The sequence below is a fragment of the Chiloscyllium plagiosum genome, chromosome 2, assembly GCF_004010195.1.
Source record: "Chiloscyllium plagiosum isolate BGI_BamShark_2017 chromosome 2, ASM401019v2, whole genome shotgun sequence".
NCBI classification, from domain to species: domain Eukaryota; kingdom Metazoa; phylum Chordata; class Chondrichthyes; order Orectolobiformes; family Hemiscylliidae; genus Chiloscyllium; species Chiloscyllium plagiosum.
In genome coordinates, this window is record NC_057711.1 from 27,091,526 (window position 1) to 27,109,863 (window position 18,338).

The following is an 18,338-nucleotide window of genomic DNA, read 5'->3' on the forward strand; positions in this document are numbered from 1 at the left end:
AATTCATGTTGCTTTTTGTCTGCGTGTGTGGCTACTAAGGATAGCTGTTCGTGTCGTTTCGTGGCTAGTTGATGTTCATGTATGCGGATTGTTAGCTGTCTTCCTGTTTGTCCTATATAGTGTTTTGTGCAGTCCTTGCATGGTATTTTGTACACTACATTAGTTTTGCTCACTTTGAGATGATGGTGATTGTGCGAAATAAATTCAATTCTTTCTTTCTTTTTAGTCAGCACTTACTAAGATATGTCAGAGGCGGGGATGTTCGCTGATGATTGCACAATGTTCAGCACCATTCGGGATTCCCCAGATACTGAATCAGTCACCGTGCACATGCAGCAAGACCTGAGACTCAAGCTGATAAGTGGCAAGTAACATTCATGCCACAGAACTGGTACACGATAACGACCATCATCTAATGATCGCTCTTGGATTTTCAATGGCTTTACCATCACTGAACAATCCCCTGTTGCTTTACACCAGAAACTAAAATGGGCCAGCCATATACAGACTACAATGACAAGAGCAGATCTGAGGTTAGGATCTCTAAAGGGAGTAGTTCATCTCCTGACTCTCCAAAGCCTATCCACTAGCTGCAAGAAGAAAGCCAGGAGTGTGATTGAATACATTCCACAGCCCAGCCACTGTCTTCAAAATTCAAGTCATTCACCACTGATGCTCAAGAGCAGCATTATGTACCATCTACAGGATGTACTTCAGTCACATACCAAAGATCCTAAGACAGCACCTTCCAAAGTACATTTTTTTGTCACCTCAAAGGACAAGGGCAGCAGATATACGAGAACATCACCACCTGCAAGTTCCTTTCCTAACCATACACTATCCTGATCTATATTGCCAGGTCTTCACTGTTGGTCAAAATCCTGGAACTCCCCTTATGGCAGAGGTCACATGACTGCATCAGACCAGGAAGGATACCTGGACATGATTGCACTTCAATACAAACAGCTTCTGACTCAAAGGCAAAAATATTACCCCTGAGCTAAGACTGACACCGAGTGCCCCTGTTTAACAGAGAAGCAAATCAGACTTTACATTTCAAGCAACTTCCACAAATAGGCCTGAAGTAAAATTTTGTATCAACAATTGAGTTGCCTTTAGACATTTCAAACACTAGCACCTCAAACAGTGGTTTCCAATTTCCTGTGTGTGAGAATCCACTCCTTCACATCCTTGAACTTTTGCTTTGCCACATGCTCAGGCACTCTTATAAATACTGGGAAACTCTTGGGAATGCCCTCTCCAAATTTCTAAAAGACTGGGTCAACTACCCAAAGAACAATATTTGTTGTCAGTGCTGGAGAGCAAGTGGCAGCAGACATTGGTTTCAGTTATTTATAGGCTACGAAATAGTAGTGACAGAGTGGGGCACGGTATTAATCAGGGGATGAGAGAAGCTTGTAATGGGACAACACAGCTATCAAGGGTGACTTCAATCTACATGTAGACTGGGTAAATCAATTTAACAATAAAACTGGACAGTTTTCTGGAATGTATTAGGGATGATTTTACGGAGCAATATTATGTAACAAAGAAAACTAATTAACAGTCTTGTTGTAAAAGAACCTTTAAGAATGACCATGCTATGATAGAGTTTTAAGCATAATGTAAAACTCTGTCATATCATGATCATTCTTAAAGGTTCTTTTACAACAAGACTGTTAAAAGGGATAGATAGGGTTGATGCAAGTAAGATGTTTTCCCTTCATGAAGAGTCTACAATCAGGGAGCACAATTTAAAAATAAGGCGGATGTCATTTCACTTCAAGGTGAGGAGAATTTATTTTCCTCAGAGGTTTGTGAACCTTTGAAATTCTCTACCACAAAGGCCTGCTGCAGCTCAGTCTATAGGTGACTGCAGGTGCTGGAGAGTCAAAATTAAAAACTCTGGTGCTGAAAAAGCACAGCAGGTCAGGTAGCAGCCGAGGAGCTGGGCATAAGCTCTTCATCAGGAATGTGGAGAGGGAAGAGGGAATGAGAGACCCCAGCCTCACCCCTACATTTATCTCTCATCTCCCTTCCACCCCTCCACATTCCTGATGAAGGATTTATGCCCAAATGTCCACTCACCAGCTCCTCAGGTGCTGCCTGACCTGCTGTGCTTTTCCAGTGCCATACTCCGTCTAAGAGTATAAGGTAGAGATTGATAGATTTCTGATCACCAATGGTGTATAGCATTTTTGGAATGGAATGAGTATAAAGCATTGAAGCATTTGATCAGCTACAATTGTATTGAATGGTGAGGCTGGCTTCACGAGTTGAATGTCAAGAGTGTGATGCTGGAAAAGCACAGCAGGTCAGGCAGCATCCGAGAAGCAGGAAAATCAATGTTTTGGGCAAAAGCCCTTCATTGGAATGAGGCTGGCAGCGTTGGGGGTGGAGAGATAAATGGGAGGGGTGTGGGGCTAGAGGGAAGGTAGCTGACAGTGCGTTAGGTGAATGGAGGTGGGGGTAAATGTGATAGGTCGGCAGAAGTGTGGAGCGGATAGGTGGGAAGGAAGATTGACAGATAGGACGGGTCATGAGGACGGTGTTGAGTTGGAAGATTGGAACTGGCATAAGGTGGGGAGGAGGGGAAATGAGGAAACTGGTGAAATCCACACTGATGCCCTGGGATTGGAGGGTCCCAAGGCAGACAATGAGGTGTTCTTCCTCCAGGCATCAAGTGGTAAGGGAGTTGCAATGGAGGCAGCTCAGGACCCGCACTGGTGAGGCTGAGTGGGGGTGGGTGGGAGAGTTAAAGTGTTCGGCCAAGGGCATTGGGATTGGTTGGTGAGGGAGTTCCGGAGATGTTCTCTGAAGCACTCTGCGAGTAGGTGAGCTGTCTCCCCAGTGTAGAGGAGACCTCTCCAGCATCTGCAGTACTCACTTTCACCTCATGAGTTGAATGGTCTACTCCTGTTCCTATCTTTGTAACATTTTCACTGGTAACAGCATTAAAAATTCCAATGAAATAGCTGTGGAGTCTGGGACACAAAGATTACATAGGATTCGATTTTCCTTTTCTGAAAGAAAGGGAGCGGGGGTATGTGTGTGAGGTGGCAACTAACACACGGGCCCCTCCAATCTGCTCATCAAGAACTGACAGGCAAACATAACGATGAGTATCTCATCCTATCTGAGGCCTTGATTCTAATGACCAATCAGAGGGTGGCAGCTGCTGGCTCCAAATATCTCCAAACCTTGTTGAGTCTGGCAGCGAGGAGGTACGTTTATATTTTCTTCTTCTTCGTGGGGTGGAGTGGGCGGTGTGGAGATGAGGGGTTGGAGAGAATTACAGTGGGGTGGCTTTGAGGCCACACCCTCACCTGCCATCTATGTCTCTGACTGCCTGCAGACTGAAGTAGTTGATTCCTGAATGCTGCACTAGATTGGGGTTCAGGTCATCAGAATTCCCCACTTGGGAGTCGAGCCATCTTTCTCAGGGAAGCAGGTAATAAGGGAGAGAGTGAGTTGAGGCTCTTAAATGGCCACAAACTGACCATTTAAGGGCAAGTGGAAAACGTCACCCATGGATATTTTTGTCCTACACTTAACTGCAGAGGTGGCGAGATGGGATGAATGCCTGACCAGGGCAAACAAGCTCAATTCTTTCTCCTTCTCAACACCTTGAGGGAGGGGGAACTTGCACTCACATTGACAGACAAGGATTTGGTAATGCAGCAAAAGTTTCTTGATTCAAAGGGCTGTGGATCTTTAAATCTCTCTACCCCAGGGAACTCAAGATGAGCAGTCACTGAACAAATTCAGGGAGACTTGGAGGGACATTGGATGCAAAAATAATTGAGAGGAGGTGAAGGATCAGGGTAGGAGATCAGCCACAGTCATAACGAATGACAGAGCAGACTCAGAAGACTGACTGGTGATTACTGCTGCTATTACTTTGTAAAAATTAGTTCATGGGTGTGGTTGTCACTGACTAGTTTAGCAATTGTTGTCCATCTCTAATTTGGGGGTGGAGGTGAGTTGCCTTCTAGAACCTCTGCATCTTTGAGTTGATCCCATCACATTGAAAGGACAGCATGATATTTCCAAGTCAGGATGGTGAGTGTTTTGGAGGGCACTTGCAGGTATCTGCTGCCCTTGTCCTTTCAGATAGTGGCTTTGGAAGGTGTTGTCAGAGGAGTCTTCACAAATGTTTGCAATACATTTGGCTCATTATGCTTCTTCTAAGTGTCGATGATGTAGGGAGTGAATGCTGAAGGAGTGTCATTCAAGCAGGTTACTTTGTCCAGGAATGATGTCAACCTTCTTGAGTTTTGTTGGAGCTGCACTCATCCAGGTCAATGGAGAGTATGCCATCATTCTCCTGACTTTCTTCTAGCAGGTTTTAAAGTATCAGGAGTTACTTAGTAGTTACTTGCAGTAGAATCCCTAGTCTCTGATCTAGTGTAAGACCATAAGACATAGGAGTGGACGTAAGGCCATTCAGCCCATCAATCATGGCTGATGGCATTTCAACACCACTTACCCGCACTCTCCCACTATCCCTTAATTCCTTGCAAGGTTAAGAATTTATCAATCTCTGCCTTGAAGGCATTTAATGTCCTGGCCTCCACTGTGCTCCGTGGCAATGAATTCCAAAGGCTCACACTCTCTAGCTGAATAAAAGTCTCCTCATTTCCATTCTAAACTGACCCCCTCTAATTCTGAGGCTGTGCCCATGGGTCCTAGTATCACTGCCTGAAAGAAACAAATTCCCAGTGCCCATCCTTTCTAAGCCATGCATTATCTTGTAAGTTTCAACCTTCTAAACTCTAAAGAATACAATCCCAGGATCCTCAGCCATCATCGTATGTTAGGTCTACCATTCCAGGAATCTCCGCTGGACACGCTCCAGTCCTAGTATGTCCTTCCTGAGGTGTGGGGCCCAAAACTGGACACAGTATTCTAAATGGGGCCTAACCAGGGCTTTATAAAATCTCAGTAGCACATCACTGCTTTTACATTCTTGAGATAAATGACAACAATTAAAGTAACAATATTTATATGGCTGGTCCAGTTCAGTTCCTGATCAATCATAACCCCTAGGATGTTGATGGCGAGGGATTCAGTGATGGCAGTGCCATTCAGCATCAAAGGGGAGAGTTGATTCTGTGTTGTTGGACGTGCTTGCCACCTGGATATTTGGATACGGTCTGCTTCAGTATCGGAGGAATCACAAATGTGCTGAACATTCCGCAATCATCAGCGAACATCCCTACTTCTGACTTATGATGGTTGGGCCTAGAACATTATTTTAAGACACCAATAGTACTGAAATTAACATTCACAGCTTTTTGGTGAACAGAAATTTGATTGCACGACGCCCTCCCAGCTAGTTAGAGATCTACTCACAGACCCCCTTCAGAATCAGATTCTAAGTTTGAAAATCTAGAATTTGCAAAATAAAGTCGATGTAATAAACATATCAACAATACTTACTTAGCTGTTTGAGCCTTAAAATCATAAATTGCTTTAGCAGGCTGTCTCTGAAAAGAGAAAATATGTTTCAAGACAGAATAAATACTGTAGTATGGATTGAGGATTTGCTTTGTAAATTTGATGTCATTAATATTACAACAATGGCATTTCTCCATGAATAAATTTTCATTGGATACCATGATGTGGAGGTGCCAGTTTCAGATTGGGGTGGACAAAGTCAGAAGTCACGTCACAGGGTTTATTTAGAATCACAAGTTTTCAGAGCACTGTTTCTTTACCAGATGAAGGAGAAACACTCTGAAAGCTTGTGTCCTAAATAAACTTGTTGGACTATTAACTGGTGACATGTGACTTTAAAATGTTTGGAGTTTTGAAAAACATGACCAGAACTCAGACGTAAAACTAATTTGGTTCCTTGACCTAAGTCATGTGCTAATTATAAAGATTGACTAGATGACTATCTGCTTCAAACGGAAATTAGGCCCTTCAGTATTAAATCAATCTAATTTCAACAGGGAGTCCCAATTTTTCAAAATAAAAATGAAAGCAATTCACTCAAACAATGTTGTAAAATTTTTAATTTTTCTCAGTATAATCACTGCAAAAAAAGGTATAACTGAAATTAGAACAATGACTGAATTGTCCTCGTTTATTAATTTTACATACTATGTACCTAATAGTATTCTATTTTTGTTTATTCATTCATGGGATGAGGGTGTTACTGCCTTGGATAGTTGGAGCTTCTTTTTGACTGATGCTTCTTTTTGCAGACTCAATGGCTGATAGGCCTTTTCTGTGTTGTAGGCTTTGGCGGGTCAGTGTGGACTTGTTGGGCCGAAGGGCCTGTTTCCACACTGTAAGTAATCTAATCTAATCTAATCTATAGCTCTATGATTCTTTGAAGTCTGGTTATTTTTACATTGATGGTTGTGGAAGCTTGCTGCAGACAAACTAGTTGCCACTTTTCATACAACACAACAGAGACAACAGCCTGCATAATGGGCTCATTGTAACAGTGGCTCAGTGGTTAGCACTGCTACCTCACAGTGCCAAGGACCCAGCGTCAATTCCAGTATTGGGTGACTGAGTTGAGTTTGCACATTCTCTCTGTGACTGTGTGGCTTTCCTCTAGGTGCTCCGGTTTCTTCCCACAGTCCAAAGATGTGCAGGTTAGGTGGATTGGCCATGCTAAACTGTCCTTAGTGTCCAGGAAGGTTCAGGCTGGGTGGATTGGCCATGGGAAATGCAGGGTTACAGGTTTAACGTCAGGGGAGTGGGTCTGGATGGGATGCTCTTCGGAGGGTGAGTGTGGACTTGATGGACTGAATGGCCTCCTTCCACACTGTAGGGAATCTATAATTACATTTCTAATTGTGCTTTACTGGCTATAAAGTATATTGCAGTACCCAATGATCAAAAATGATGCTTACATTTGATTCTTAAGACAGGCAACTGAGTTGAAAATTTCAAATTTCCTCCCCTCCTGGGTCAAACTACAGATGTTGCATTGCTGAATATGACAGTGCACCATTAACAGTTGCTCCTGAGATCTAAAGAACATCAGTACAACATTGCAAATTTAATATAACCACATGGAGCAACATGCAGGAGCATATCTGGTCCACAGGATATTTTTCTGGGGAACTCATCAAAATCCTGCCATCACACATATAAAAGCAAACTAAAAATCATTCATAGTAGTGTGGTGTTCTCTTTTTCCAGTTACCTCTTTATCTTCTGGTTTCCTACGAGGTTCATCTGTCAGTCCTCTACGGTCTTTTAATGTTGCTCGGCCCATTTCTGAGACAATCCTATGAGAATCCTGATCTATTTGAAATAAAATGTAAGAGAATAAGCATAAAGTTCAGACATTGCTGTCCACACTATGGACCAGGAGGAGGTTTTTTGACTGTTTGGTCAAAAGACGTGCCTATATCCAGCTTTAAGAATGGACTGGAATGGTTTTCAATTATATTCTTAAATGTTACATAGTAATTGTAGGAAAATGCAGGCTCTGGAATAATTATCATTTCTCAAAGATGGCCAGATTTCTGAGCACAGTGAATCTACAGGGTGGCTTTAATTTTTTCCATGACTAAGTTTAAATCACATTAACATCCAGTGAGTAAAGAATAAATCTCATATGGGTTTCTGCAGATGAAGGGGCATGGGGTTAAAGGCATCAAGTTCCACGATCAGAGTTGAAGGCTGTGGAAAACTAGAATATAGCTAAGTGCTGTCAAGGCTCCTCAATAAAATCAAAACAGATTAAGGCACAATAGGCAACTGCACTCTCTGATTTAAAAATAAATGCTCCAGAATTATTTTGAAATTGTATGAAACGATGTATTTCAACTCTGCTGGCACTTGTAACTGTCCTCAGTTTTAGTATCAAGCTTATTTCACATTATTTCGAGCACTCCAGATTGACTGCTGTATTTGTAGAGTGGAATGGCTGGTTAAATTCCTGCCTGCACATGTTCCATCATTTTATTTCTGGGACTGATCTCTAAAACAGCCACCAATATCAGAACTCAAAACGTTATAAGCGTGTTGTAAAAAAAGATCAATAGACATGTAGAAATAGATTAAAAGCATCTTGTACGTTTCCTTGTTTTCCGTCATTCAAAAACTCTATGTTAATGTTGAGATCTAAAAGCTAAAATACAGTACAATATGCAACACTTTATTCCTAAATTTCTATTCCAGATTTATTAATCATTTATTTAAGGCGGGATGATTTCACCAGCTTTTATCGGTAACTGATTGCTATTTAATACTCACTGTTTATCACATCTTTAGTCAACAGTTCATAATTGGGGAAAGCCACATCAATATCCAGATCTATTACAAAATTACATCACATTGCTCACAGCTATTCTGAGTTTAATATATAGCAATTTAATAACTTGTTACACCCAGAGGCAATAGCCACGGGAGTTCAGAAGCACTACTTACCCTACAGTCTGGACTGATTTGTACTCAACTAAGTCAGATAACTTACACCAGACCTGGCCCAGCAGAAGCAGCAGTTTAGTTGACACAGAGCACATACTGAGAAAATGACGGAATCAACTGGGACAAGAACCAGCCAATCAGGAAAGGGACATTGTGAATTTCTGGGACAGCATCACTGTATTGGTGAGGTTTTACTGATAGCATCAGCAGCAGACTGGCATCATCCCAGGTTAGGAGCCTGTAGGAATTTTGAGATTTTTCTTAATTTGCAAAGTGTGTTCCATCAGTCATCTGCGGATTTTCACAACCAAAAAGTGGATTTCTAAAACCGAGGTCATTTATGCAATCATTGCAGTCTTTCAGTATGCGATTATTAGCAACCCACTATTCTTCGGTGAATCTCCATCACTGACTGGGTGGGTCATTATTGTCTTAATTCTACTTTCACAGCTCTTATCCAAATTCCTCTGCCACTTTACCTCTCTGTGCCACGAAAAATCCCTCAGGAACTCTGAAATCAAAACTGTGTTCTTTCTTTCCACCTTCCCTCTCTCTCTCTCTCTAGATCTCCCTGGTAATACAGTATATAGCAGAGTGCAGGCATTCATAGTGACAATAGGAAAGCTATCACATTCTTCAAATTTTTTTCCTGACTCTCCTTGGTTTAGATGAGCTTAATCTAATCCATAAAACACTTCATGTTGAAATCAGTTTCTCTGTGCTCAGAAACAGCACAATGACTTGGACAATTATTGAGAAACGGTCACTACATATATGACCAGATTATTTGTTCACATGGAAATTTTTGTTTTATTTATGCATAGAACGTTGGCGACTCTGGCTTAGCCAGAATTTATTGTCCATTCCTCACTGCCAGCGGGTAGAGAGTCACCCACATTGTTGTGGTTCTCGAGTCATGTGGAGGCTAGACCAGGTAAGGATTACAGATTTCCTTTCCCAAATGGGTTTTTCCGACAATCAACAATAGATTAATGGTCATCATTAGACCCTTAATTCCAGGATCTTTATTGAATTCAAATTCTACCAGCCAGAATTTGAACCCAGATCACCAGAACATTAGTTAAGTTGCTGGATTAATAGTCTAGCGATCATATCGCTAGGCCATTGCCTCCCTGATAGATAATAGTATTGGCAGTCCTGGATTTCTATTCTGTGTCATGCATTAATGTTTTGTGTTTCAAAACAGTCCCATCTCATTTGTAAACAATTTGTTCTGTGAAGACACGAATTAAGACCAAACAGAACAAAAGAAACATGTTGTTGTTAAAAGTCTACACATTTGATATCCATGAATTCAAATGAGAAACATAAAAATGACTGGTAAAGTAGCACATATTTAGACTAGTTCACATTAATTCCACCCCCGATTCTACTGTATCTGAACTATTATTACACTTGATTTAATTATATTTTAGCTCTAACAGTTCAACAATATGAAGGTTATGGATGGATGGTCTCATCACCTCTTTTAATAGAATCAGGATCTCTTCCAAAATTTATTTTTCAAATTTTTAAAAATAGAGTATGTCAGCATGTCTCCAGGAAATTGATACCAGAGGAAGTAACCGAGAAAAGACCAATTAAAAATTTATACATTGTGTCCTCTGCATAAAGTTCCAAGTGCATTGAGGGTACCCAGAAATGACTGGGTACATGTTGCGCTGAATTCCTATCTGATATTAGTCTGGTGCAGCTATCGCCAATTTAAACACTGTGTGGATCTGGATCATTTAAGGCAGACCAAGATTCTGAAGACACAGGAGAGTTGAGAGCAATATTTAATAGCGACAAAGATACTTGTCCACAATTTTCAGATGCATTACTGGAAAATCTCTCAATGGTCACCATCACAGGGTGACTTAAAAGCAGCCATTCCCCTTAAGTCGAAGGGACAATAACAAGGGTATTCATTTAAAGTGAAAGGCAGAAGTTTTAAAGAGAAGCATTTTCAACCAGATGACAGTGAGAACCTGGAATGCACTGCCTAGGAGGTAGTTGAAGTGGGTCACCTCACAACCTTTAAAAGTACTTGCCTCACACTTGAAACATGCAAAGCTATAGGTCTAGCGCTGTAAGGTGAAACTGGTGTAAATTTAGTGTCGTTTTAGTGGTATAGACCTGTTGGGCTGAAGGGCCTCTTCTGATTATGTAAAGTTGACAGCAACGAAATGGTGTCTGCAAGTGTAGTTAAAAGTAAAAATTTACTTAGCTACTGACCACAGAATCTGAGCAATTGCAAGTGTTTGGCGGTGGGGAGGACGGAGGTAGGAGTTTAGAAGTTATTTCTTGTTGAAAGGGTTAATTCTGACACAAGTGCAATGGTCTGAGTGGTTATCCTTTCACACTAAAGTTTCTAGAAAGCCACTTACCATTTTTAATCAACCTAAGAAAACATGATCATTTTCATCTTGTCTTAAAAAATGAAAGCACAGATATAAATAATTTGTACATTTTAAGCTTTCCACATCATAATCTTTTTTTTCAGTTGCAGTATTAATGATTGTACTGAAAAAAATGTATATTAACCTAATTGGACAAATAGGAATGAGAGCCTTAAAGAGGCCTGGGAATGAACAATAAGGGAAAGTACATAGAATTGATTAGTTTGTGCAACTCATTCTGCTCATGTTTTCGTTAGTATTACTTCTTTCAAATTGCATGTATAGATACATATCAACTTTTTACATGTTGGACCATTTGAAGAATTTTAAAGCATTTACGTATTTCATTAACTCTCAACCAATGATTGTGATGGACAAGAAGTATGCATCTAATAGGTCTAACCATTTGGTTTTTCTTACACCTTTTAAAAAAATGTTCCTGCCCCCTTCCCCCTGCCAATTATCATTAAATGTTTTAACATGCACTGGCTGTTCCTCTGGGTATTACTTCTCAGTCTTAAATAAGGGGCCATCCACCCTGACTTTAGCTGTTCTCTAAACATAATATTTGCCTCCCTTTTAAATTTTTAGCATAGATGGAAAAATGGATGAAGAATGAATGGTTGATGGTCACACAATTGCCAGACACACATTGAAGGTAATGGTTTATATGCCACCTTGGTAGTATGTGTAATCATTCTCTGGGTTGTTGTTGGTGTCCATGTCCTGATAAGAGGCACTAAAGGGATGTTTTTCATAATCACACTGGTACAAAGGAAAATTAACCTCCTCTTCTTGCCGCTCAGCAGGCAGTGGACTTTCTTTTTTCCTCAGAACCTTGAGGGAAGAATTTCTTTCAGGAATATCTGGAAGCAGTTCGGATATCAGTTTGTGCAATATGCTGTTATCAGGTAAACTGCCACGCCTCTTTTCTGCTTTGATATGATCGTAGATGTCTTTCAATGCAGAATCCAGCGCTTCAAACACGGATTTAGATTTTGGTTTCTCAGCTTTTCTTTGAGGAGGTAAGCCCTTTTTCCTTCTGAAAGGCACGGGACTGACAAGGAATGCCAACTTTGAGAGGTTGGACTCGGCTTCGGGTTTCCTGGGGGCTGCCTTTTTATCTTGGTTGGCCCTTTCATGTTTCAGCATGGTGGTGAATCTCGTGTAAGAGGCTGGGCACCTACCTTTGCAGGAGCTGAGAAGATGCTTATGGTGATGGGCGTGGTGGCCTGAGCCGTAAAAGCTTTCTGAAGAGGTGAACGAGTAATGGTCAAAGTCACTTTCACTACAAAAGGATGAGCCTTCAACTGGGATGCAATCACTGAGGTCTGACACCATTGCGTCATGGTCACTGTCCATTTCCAAGCTTTCAAACCGCGATGCTATTCTTTGCTGGTTTTCGTTTGTCACTTTAATATGAATCGGCATCACAGCTTTAGTGATGCAATGTTGCTGCATCATAGAAACCTTCCTGCCTTGATTTTCCTCATCCAATAATGATTCAATAGATAATCGACGTTTTGGGAGGACTGTCCTATTTGCAGCTGGATAGGCAGATTCAGATAACATCACGTTATCCAGATTGGGCATAGATTTTGACTTGATTAGTTTTTCAAATTCAGAGATTCTGGTTGGTACCATGTCCCTAGGCACCTCATTGGAAAATTCTTTCCATTCTGAAAAGATACCTCTGTGCTGCTCCTGTTCATATTGTAAGACCCTGGATTTCACAGTACAGATTACTTCTGGATTGATTAATTCCTTGCGGTTTATATGATGCATTTTTTTGTACAACTTCAGGAAGCCTTTGCCACCGCGAGCTGACTTGCAGCGAACTCGTGATCGATGGGGCTTCCCATTCCCAGTCCCGTGAGGCGAGAGCCAACTTCTGGAGTAATCCCCTTTGGGTTGCTCTTCGCAAAGTAATGTCACCATGCTCTCAGACTTTGTCTGCTCCTCCTGAACGTCAACGTAGTCATTTTGCAAGAGATCGTCACAGCTGCGAGACTTCTGCTTTGGAGAAGTGCCTTCGTCTGTGCTGCTCCAAGTTTCGGCGTTTTGTCGGTTCAGATGCCAGCCATTCTTGAACAGGACAGACCTTTTTGGACTGGGAGTGATTACAACCAGGGGCTGGCTATGGCGACTACTGTGACCTAACTTAAGAGAAGCATTCTGGTTTTGAAGCACACAGCTAAGCAGGGGTGGGTATGATCTGCTAATATCCCCACCTTTCAGATCCATAGAGCAGCATGGTTAAAAGAGAGACAATTCCAGAATTAACAGACATTAAAAGACAGCATTTCAGTAGCAGAAAACCAATAAGAATAGCAAAGAATTAAGGAGAGTGCATGAACATCAGATACTGTACTTAACCAAGTTTGGTAAAATGCCACTCTTGAGATTATTATAATATTTACTTTGGAGTGGAGTTCCTCAAATAATACTCATGTTTTAAAAAGAATTTGCTCCATTAGAATTGATGGCTGCTTTTAGAGGACACGGGACCTGGTACAAATTTTTAGTTTTACTTCTTGTGAACAAAATCAAAGAAAGGAGCTATAATCTTGGAGCATTCTCCCCTTTAATCCCCACTCCCACAAATGTCACAATCAGTTAACAAAGTGTAATGGTTGAATAGCTACTTTGCTTAATTATAGCTTTGTTTTATAACCATAGGCCCAAAACTCTATGGGTTTAATCAAATCACATTGCCAAATTTCCTCTCAGCCTTCACTCAATATTTTTACGAGGCTTCAAACTATTGCATAAAAATTAAGAATTTGATAAATTTCCTAAGTATTAGGCATGTATATTGAAGGTAATAAGAATGGTAATTTCTTCCTCATCAGTCTATCTTTCATTGGTCAGCTTCAATTAACTTTTACAACTACCATTGTAAAAGGCAAGCTGTGGTAATTATGATGGCAATCATTCATATAGTCACATTATTACTAACATTTTTATTCAATAAAGGGTTAAATTTTCTGTGGAATTAGTTTTTGGAAAATAATTGCTTTTTTTAGTTTTGGTGTATTACAAAGTAATCAGATGTTCAGACAATTGGTCTACATCAGCTAAGACAGATTACCGTAAAAGATATGCAAAAATTGAAATATTTAAGCAAAGTGAAAAATTAACACAATAGAATAATTCAGCAACAGAAAAACACAGAATATAAGATTTGCACATTCTACGAATAAGTTATTCTGTGGATAGTCAACTGTCTAATTTCTCTGTGTTGGATTCCCATCCTTTTTCTCTCTCTCCTTTATGGGAGTTAGGCACTTTTCTTATTTTGCGGCGAATTCGTTCCTTTTTCATGCTTTTGCTGCATCTTTACTTTTTTCCATTATGTTTTCTCTCTTTTGTAACAGGTGTAACTATTTCATATCAGTTCAGACTTTTTTCTGGTTTTGGAAAGGGTGCAGAGAAGATCCCAGTACAACAATTTCTCACTTAAAAAGAGTCTTAATTAGCAAGATAGGCTAAAAGACGTCTTATTCTACCCTTGACTGCAGCACAGAGTGACTGAGATTCGTGAGATAATGAAATGAATTGATTATGTGCCAATTGAAAGTTTGCTCCAATAACTAGAGTAGGGATCGTCAAAAGCCCCTATTTTAGGGTGCACATAGCCAGATGTAGGTTAGGGGTCAGGAGGTGCCAGGAGGGGACTTCTGGACAAGATTGTCATCGACAATGCAGACATTGATTTGCTGAAATTCATCAAGTGAGAGCAGAATTTGTTTTTGGCAGATCACGTGCTAATTTTTCTAATGCCCTAAATTCTCAATTCCTGCACAGATAGAATATGAGAATGCAATTGAGGAGTGATTTTATTGAAGCAGACAAGATTCTGAGAGGTTTGGACAGAGTTGATGTTGAGAAGATGTTTCCAACCATGAGGGACTCTCAAACTAGGAGATAAAGTTACAGAATAAGGGGACACTCATTTAAAACTGAGAGGGGAAGGAGAATAGTGAATGTCTGGAGTTTGTGGAGGCTAAATCACTGCAAGTTTTAAAGAGGAGGACAATAGGTTTTGAAAATATCAAGGGATTGGGGGCTTTAGGAGCTGGCACGAAAAACAAGTTGAGGCCTAGGGCAAATCAGCCAAGCGTTTGTTGCATGGTGGGGCAGACTTGAGGGGCCAAATGGCCTAGTCATGCTTCTTAATGTTCTTATGATCTGCCCAACATCTATCCTACAATCAACATCATGTACAATTAACAGGTTTTCCAATTATTATCCCAATGTTGTTTGGGAGCGTTTGCTACAGAGTTCCCTACATTACAGCAGTGACTATACTTCAAGAACATTTAATTGCCAGTTATGTACTGTACATCGTCCAGTGGTCATGAAGAGTCCTATATAACTGCAAGTCTTTCTGTCTTTCTTCACCTATTCCAGGATACGACATGGAACTGGATATTATGCCCTCTTTAACTGTTGGCTCTTAAGTCTGGGGACAGTGATAGTGTGAGGGAAATCTAAAACTAATCAGATGAGCTTCTTGCTATTAGCTGCCTGCCCTCAGCTTATCAGAAATTTTCAGGGTTGGGAGCAGATAGGCAAATGTCATGTTGTCACCCATCCTTGGGTCTAGTGAGCCCCTGAGTAGCCAATCAATGGCTATTTATTGCCCTATTGCACTGCTATAACAAGGGCACACCCACACAATGGGGGAAAACCAGCAGGTTTAGCTGCTTGGGCTGGTGTCAGGCAAGGGAGAAGAGGACCATACTTGTAGCTCCCCTGGGGCCCATTGCTGGAATTCTCTCCCAATGCCAACCCCCCCATTTAAACATCCTTCCTCCTTCAGCTTTTGAACCTGGTCCCCACTCTCCGAATAAGACCCCAGACTTACCTGGACTTTGCACACATTGGGACTGCCTGCAGTCCCAGTGGTGGCCACTGCTCTTGACTGGGGTTTTTGATGTGTCAGCAAAATGAGCTTGAATTCAGGCTGGGAACAAAATGGGAAATCAGCTGCCAGGAAGAAATGAATAGGGGTAACTGGGTCCAGTTGTTATTGCCAAAGAGTTACTGGGTAACTTTGTGGGTCTCATTGAGGACGCGGCCTGGAAAACATGCTATGTCAGATACTAAATGAGACTGGGGCTTCCAAGAAACATGTGGATGCAGCATGATGCCTAACTCTACAAACACAGGTCTAATCTAAATTGTATTAACCATATTATAAAGTAACTTTTCATAACTGAAAGACAACTCAGTACATCACAGCCAGCAAAATATGTTTGATAACAAAGTAGTTTTGAAGTCTAGTCACTGGTGTAGCACAAATAACACAGCTTCCATTTGCTCAGGATTGGCCTGGACACAAGCACTGACTGGAATACAAGCCTTCCCATCTTTAAAAAATGCCATTGAATCTTTAACATTCAAGCTCAAAGCCAGATATCAACTCAGATTGAGTGGCCCATCAACCATTGCTCCAACCTGGGACTATGGCTTGAACTCATGACCTTCTGATTGGGGTGGAATTGCAACTATTGAGTTGACGTTATTTGCCATATTAAATGCTGTTAAATCCTCCTTTTTGAACATGTTAATCACATTTATGTCCAATCGTAGAAGTGCTAAGATTCAGGATACCTGCAGAAGACGTTTCAATGAGTTCTAACAAACTGTACTTTCAGATTTGAAATTGCCGCTTTTGCAGCTTCCTTATCTTGCCACAAGTTCAGGGACCAAACAGGTCACATGGAAAAACTCTGCTTTCACATCAAATTTTCTCAAATATCACATCATAAACAAATGAAGAGCGGATTTGACAAAAGCTAATAATCTGCTCATGCCAACGGGATTTGTGCCTCAGAGGTGTACAGCCAGATTTGGAATTTCTTCCACCCCTCAGCTGTGCCTCCCCAACCTGCAGTTAACTAAAATAACTTTAAAGAAGAAGCAATCCAACTTCTCATTTAAACATTCTATTTTACATAGGCATTCATATTGATTCTTAGCTATCCATGAATCTACAGCTTTGTGTGTTAATAAAGCATGATAAAAAGAGTGGAACAACAGGTAGGTGAGCTTAGGTAGTGAAGTAGTAAACTGAATAACATAAGAGTGGCAACTTTTTGCAAGTAAAGTTCATCATTTCTAACCTAACTGAGTATCAACATTTTCTTCAATAAATTCAGAATTATCAGCAACACTGCTTTGATAACATAACTTGTCTGACAAATAACTCCAATGCAGCCAAAAATAGATATTTTAAAAAAGTTTTTCAGAAACCTTCAGAAAGCCAATGCATCAATACAAAAATTTATTGAGCATTATAGTCTTAGCACACACAAGGATTATTTGATAAATATAAAGAAATACCAGCATTATCTTCTTCGGGCTGGTAAGCCGAGTCATTCATTTGCATGAACTGGCTCTCTGAACTAGTTGAATGGGAGACTGCATGCTGCTTTGGCATCAAACCTGCTGGAAATGCTAAAGGTTTGGCTAAAAGGCACAGCAAAAATACTGTATTTGACTAATTCATATTCCCAGCCATTTATTTTCTTGAATTTGAAGTGATCTTTTCAAAGTTAGCAATGAATGTTTGACAAACAAGAATGAGTTGAGCTACATAGCCATCTCCTACATAGTTAAAAATCACACAACAGGTTATAGTCCAACAGGTTTATTTGGAAGCACTAGCTTTCAGAGCGCCTTCATCAGGTGATTGTGGAGCAGCGCTCCAAAAGCTAGTGCTTCCAAATAAACCTCCTGTTGGACTATAACCTGGTGTTGTGTAATTTTTAACTTTGTACACCCCAGTCCTACACCGGCACCTCCAAGCGATGATCTCCTACATGGGTGACAATGTGATCATTTCACCATTTTAAAACACCACTGTTGTCAGTTCATTGACTAGAAACCAATTTTCTCATTACAATTGCAAGTGAGATCTTGGCCTGACACAGCTCTTGGAAGTCAGGACACTGATCCTCAACTTGCCAATGGATTTACTGAGGGGCAGAAGGGTTGTAGTGAAATCAAGAAAAGGTGTCAATGCACTTTGGATTTCAGCTTTCTGACAAGCACAAAAAGGAATCTTCACCAATGATTGCAGAACACGTTGTCTTTCTGAAACAACAACGATTATCACGGACTGACTGGAGAAATTCAAATCCTTTGCCAAATTCTCATTACAAACTCTTTATTTTCACACAGCATGTATTGTCATCCAAACTTTACAGTAATTAGAAGCAGGAGAAAGTGAGGACTGCAGATGCTGGAGATCAGAGCTGAAAATGTGTTGCTGGAAAGGCGCAGCAGGTCAGGCAGCATCCAAGGAACAGGAGAATCAACGTTTCAGGCATGAGCCCTTCTTCAGGAATGTGGAAGGTGTGCCAAGCAGGCTAAGATAAAAGGTAGGGAGGAGGGACTTGGGGGAGGGGCGTTGTGATAGGAGGTAAAGGTGAGGGTGATAGGCCGGAGTGGGGGCGGAGAGGTCAGGAAGAAGATTGCAGGTTAGGAAGGTGGTGCTGAGTTCAAGGGTTGGGACTGAGACAAGGT

At 40.9% G+C, this 18,338-nt stretch overlaps 1 protein-coding gene across 8 annotated transcripts in view; it reads right to left on the reverse strand.

Annotated features, from left to right (window-relative positions):
* Positions 1-18,338, reverse strand: part of sorbs2b (sorbin and SH3 domain containing 2b) — a 308,354-nt gene that overhangs the window by 48,385 nt on the left and 241,631 nt on the right. For 7 of the 8 annotated variants that reach the window (XM_043706062.1, XM_043706014.1, XM_043706081.1 and 4 more), the window contains 3 exons: positions 11,480-13,033; positions 7,169-7,269; positions 5,443-5,489 (listed from right to left, as the gene is read on the reverse strand). In XM_043706062.1, the coding sequence (XP_043561997.1) occupies positions 5,443-5,489; positions 7,169-7,269; positions 11,480-13,033 (1,702 nt within the window). The remainder of the gene's footprint in view (positions 1-5,442; positions 5,490-7,168; positions 7,270-11,479; positions 13,034-18,338) is intronic. The other variant, XM_043706032.1, reaches the window with a different exon arrangement.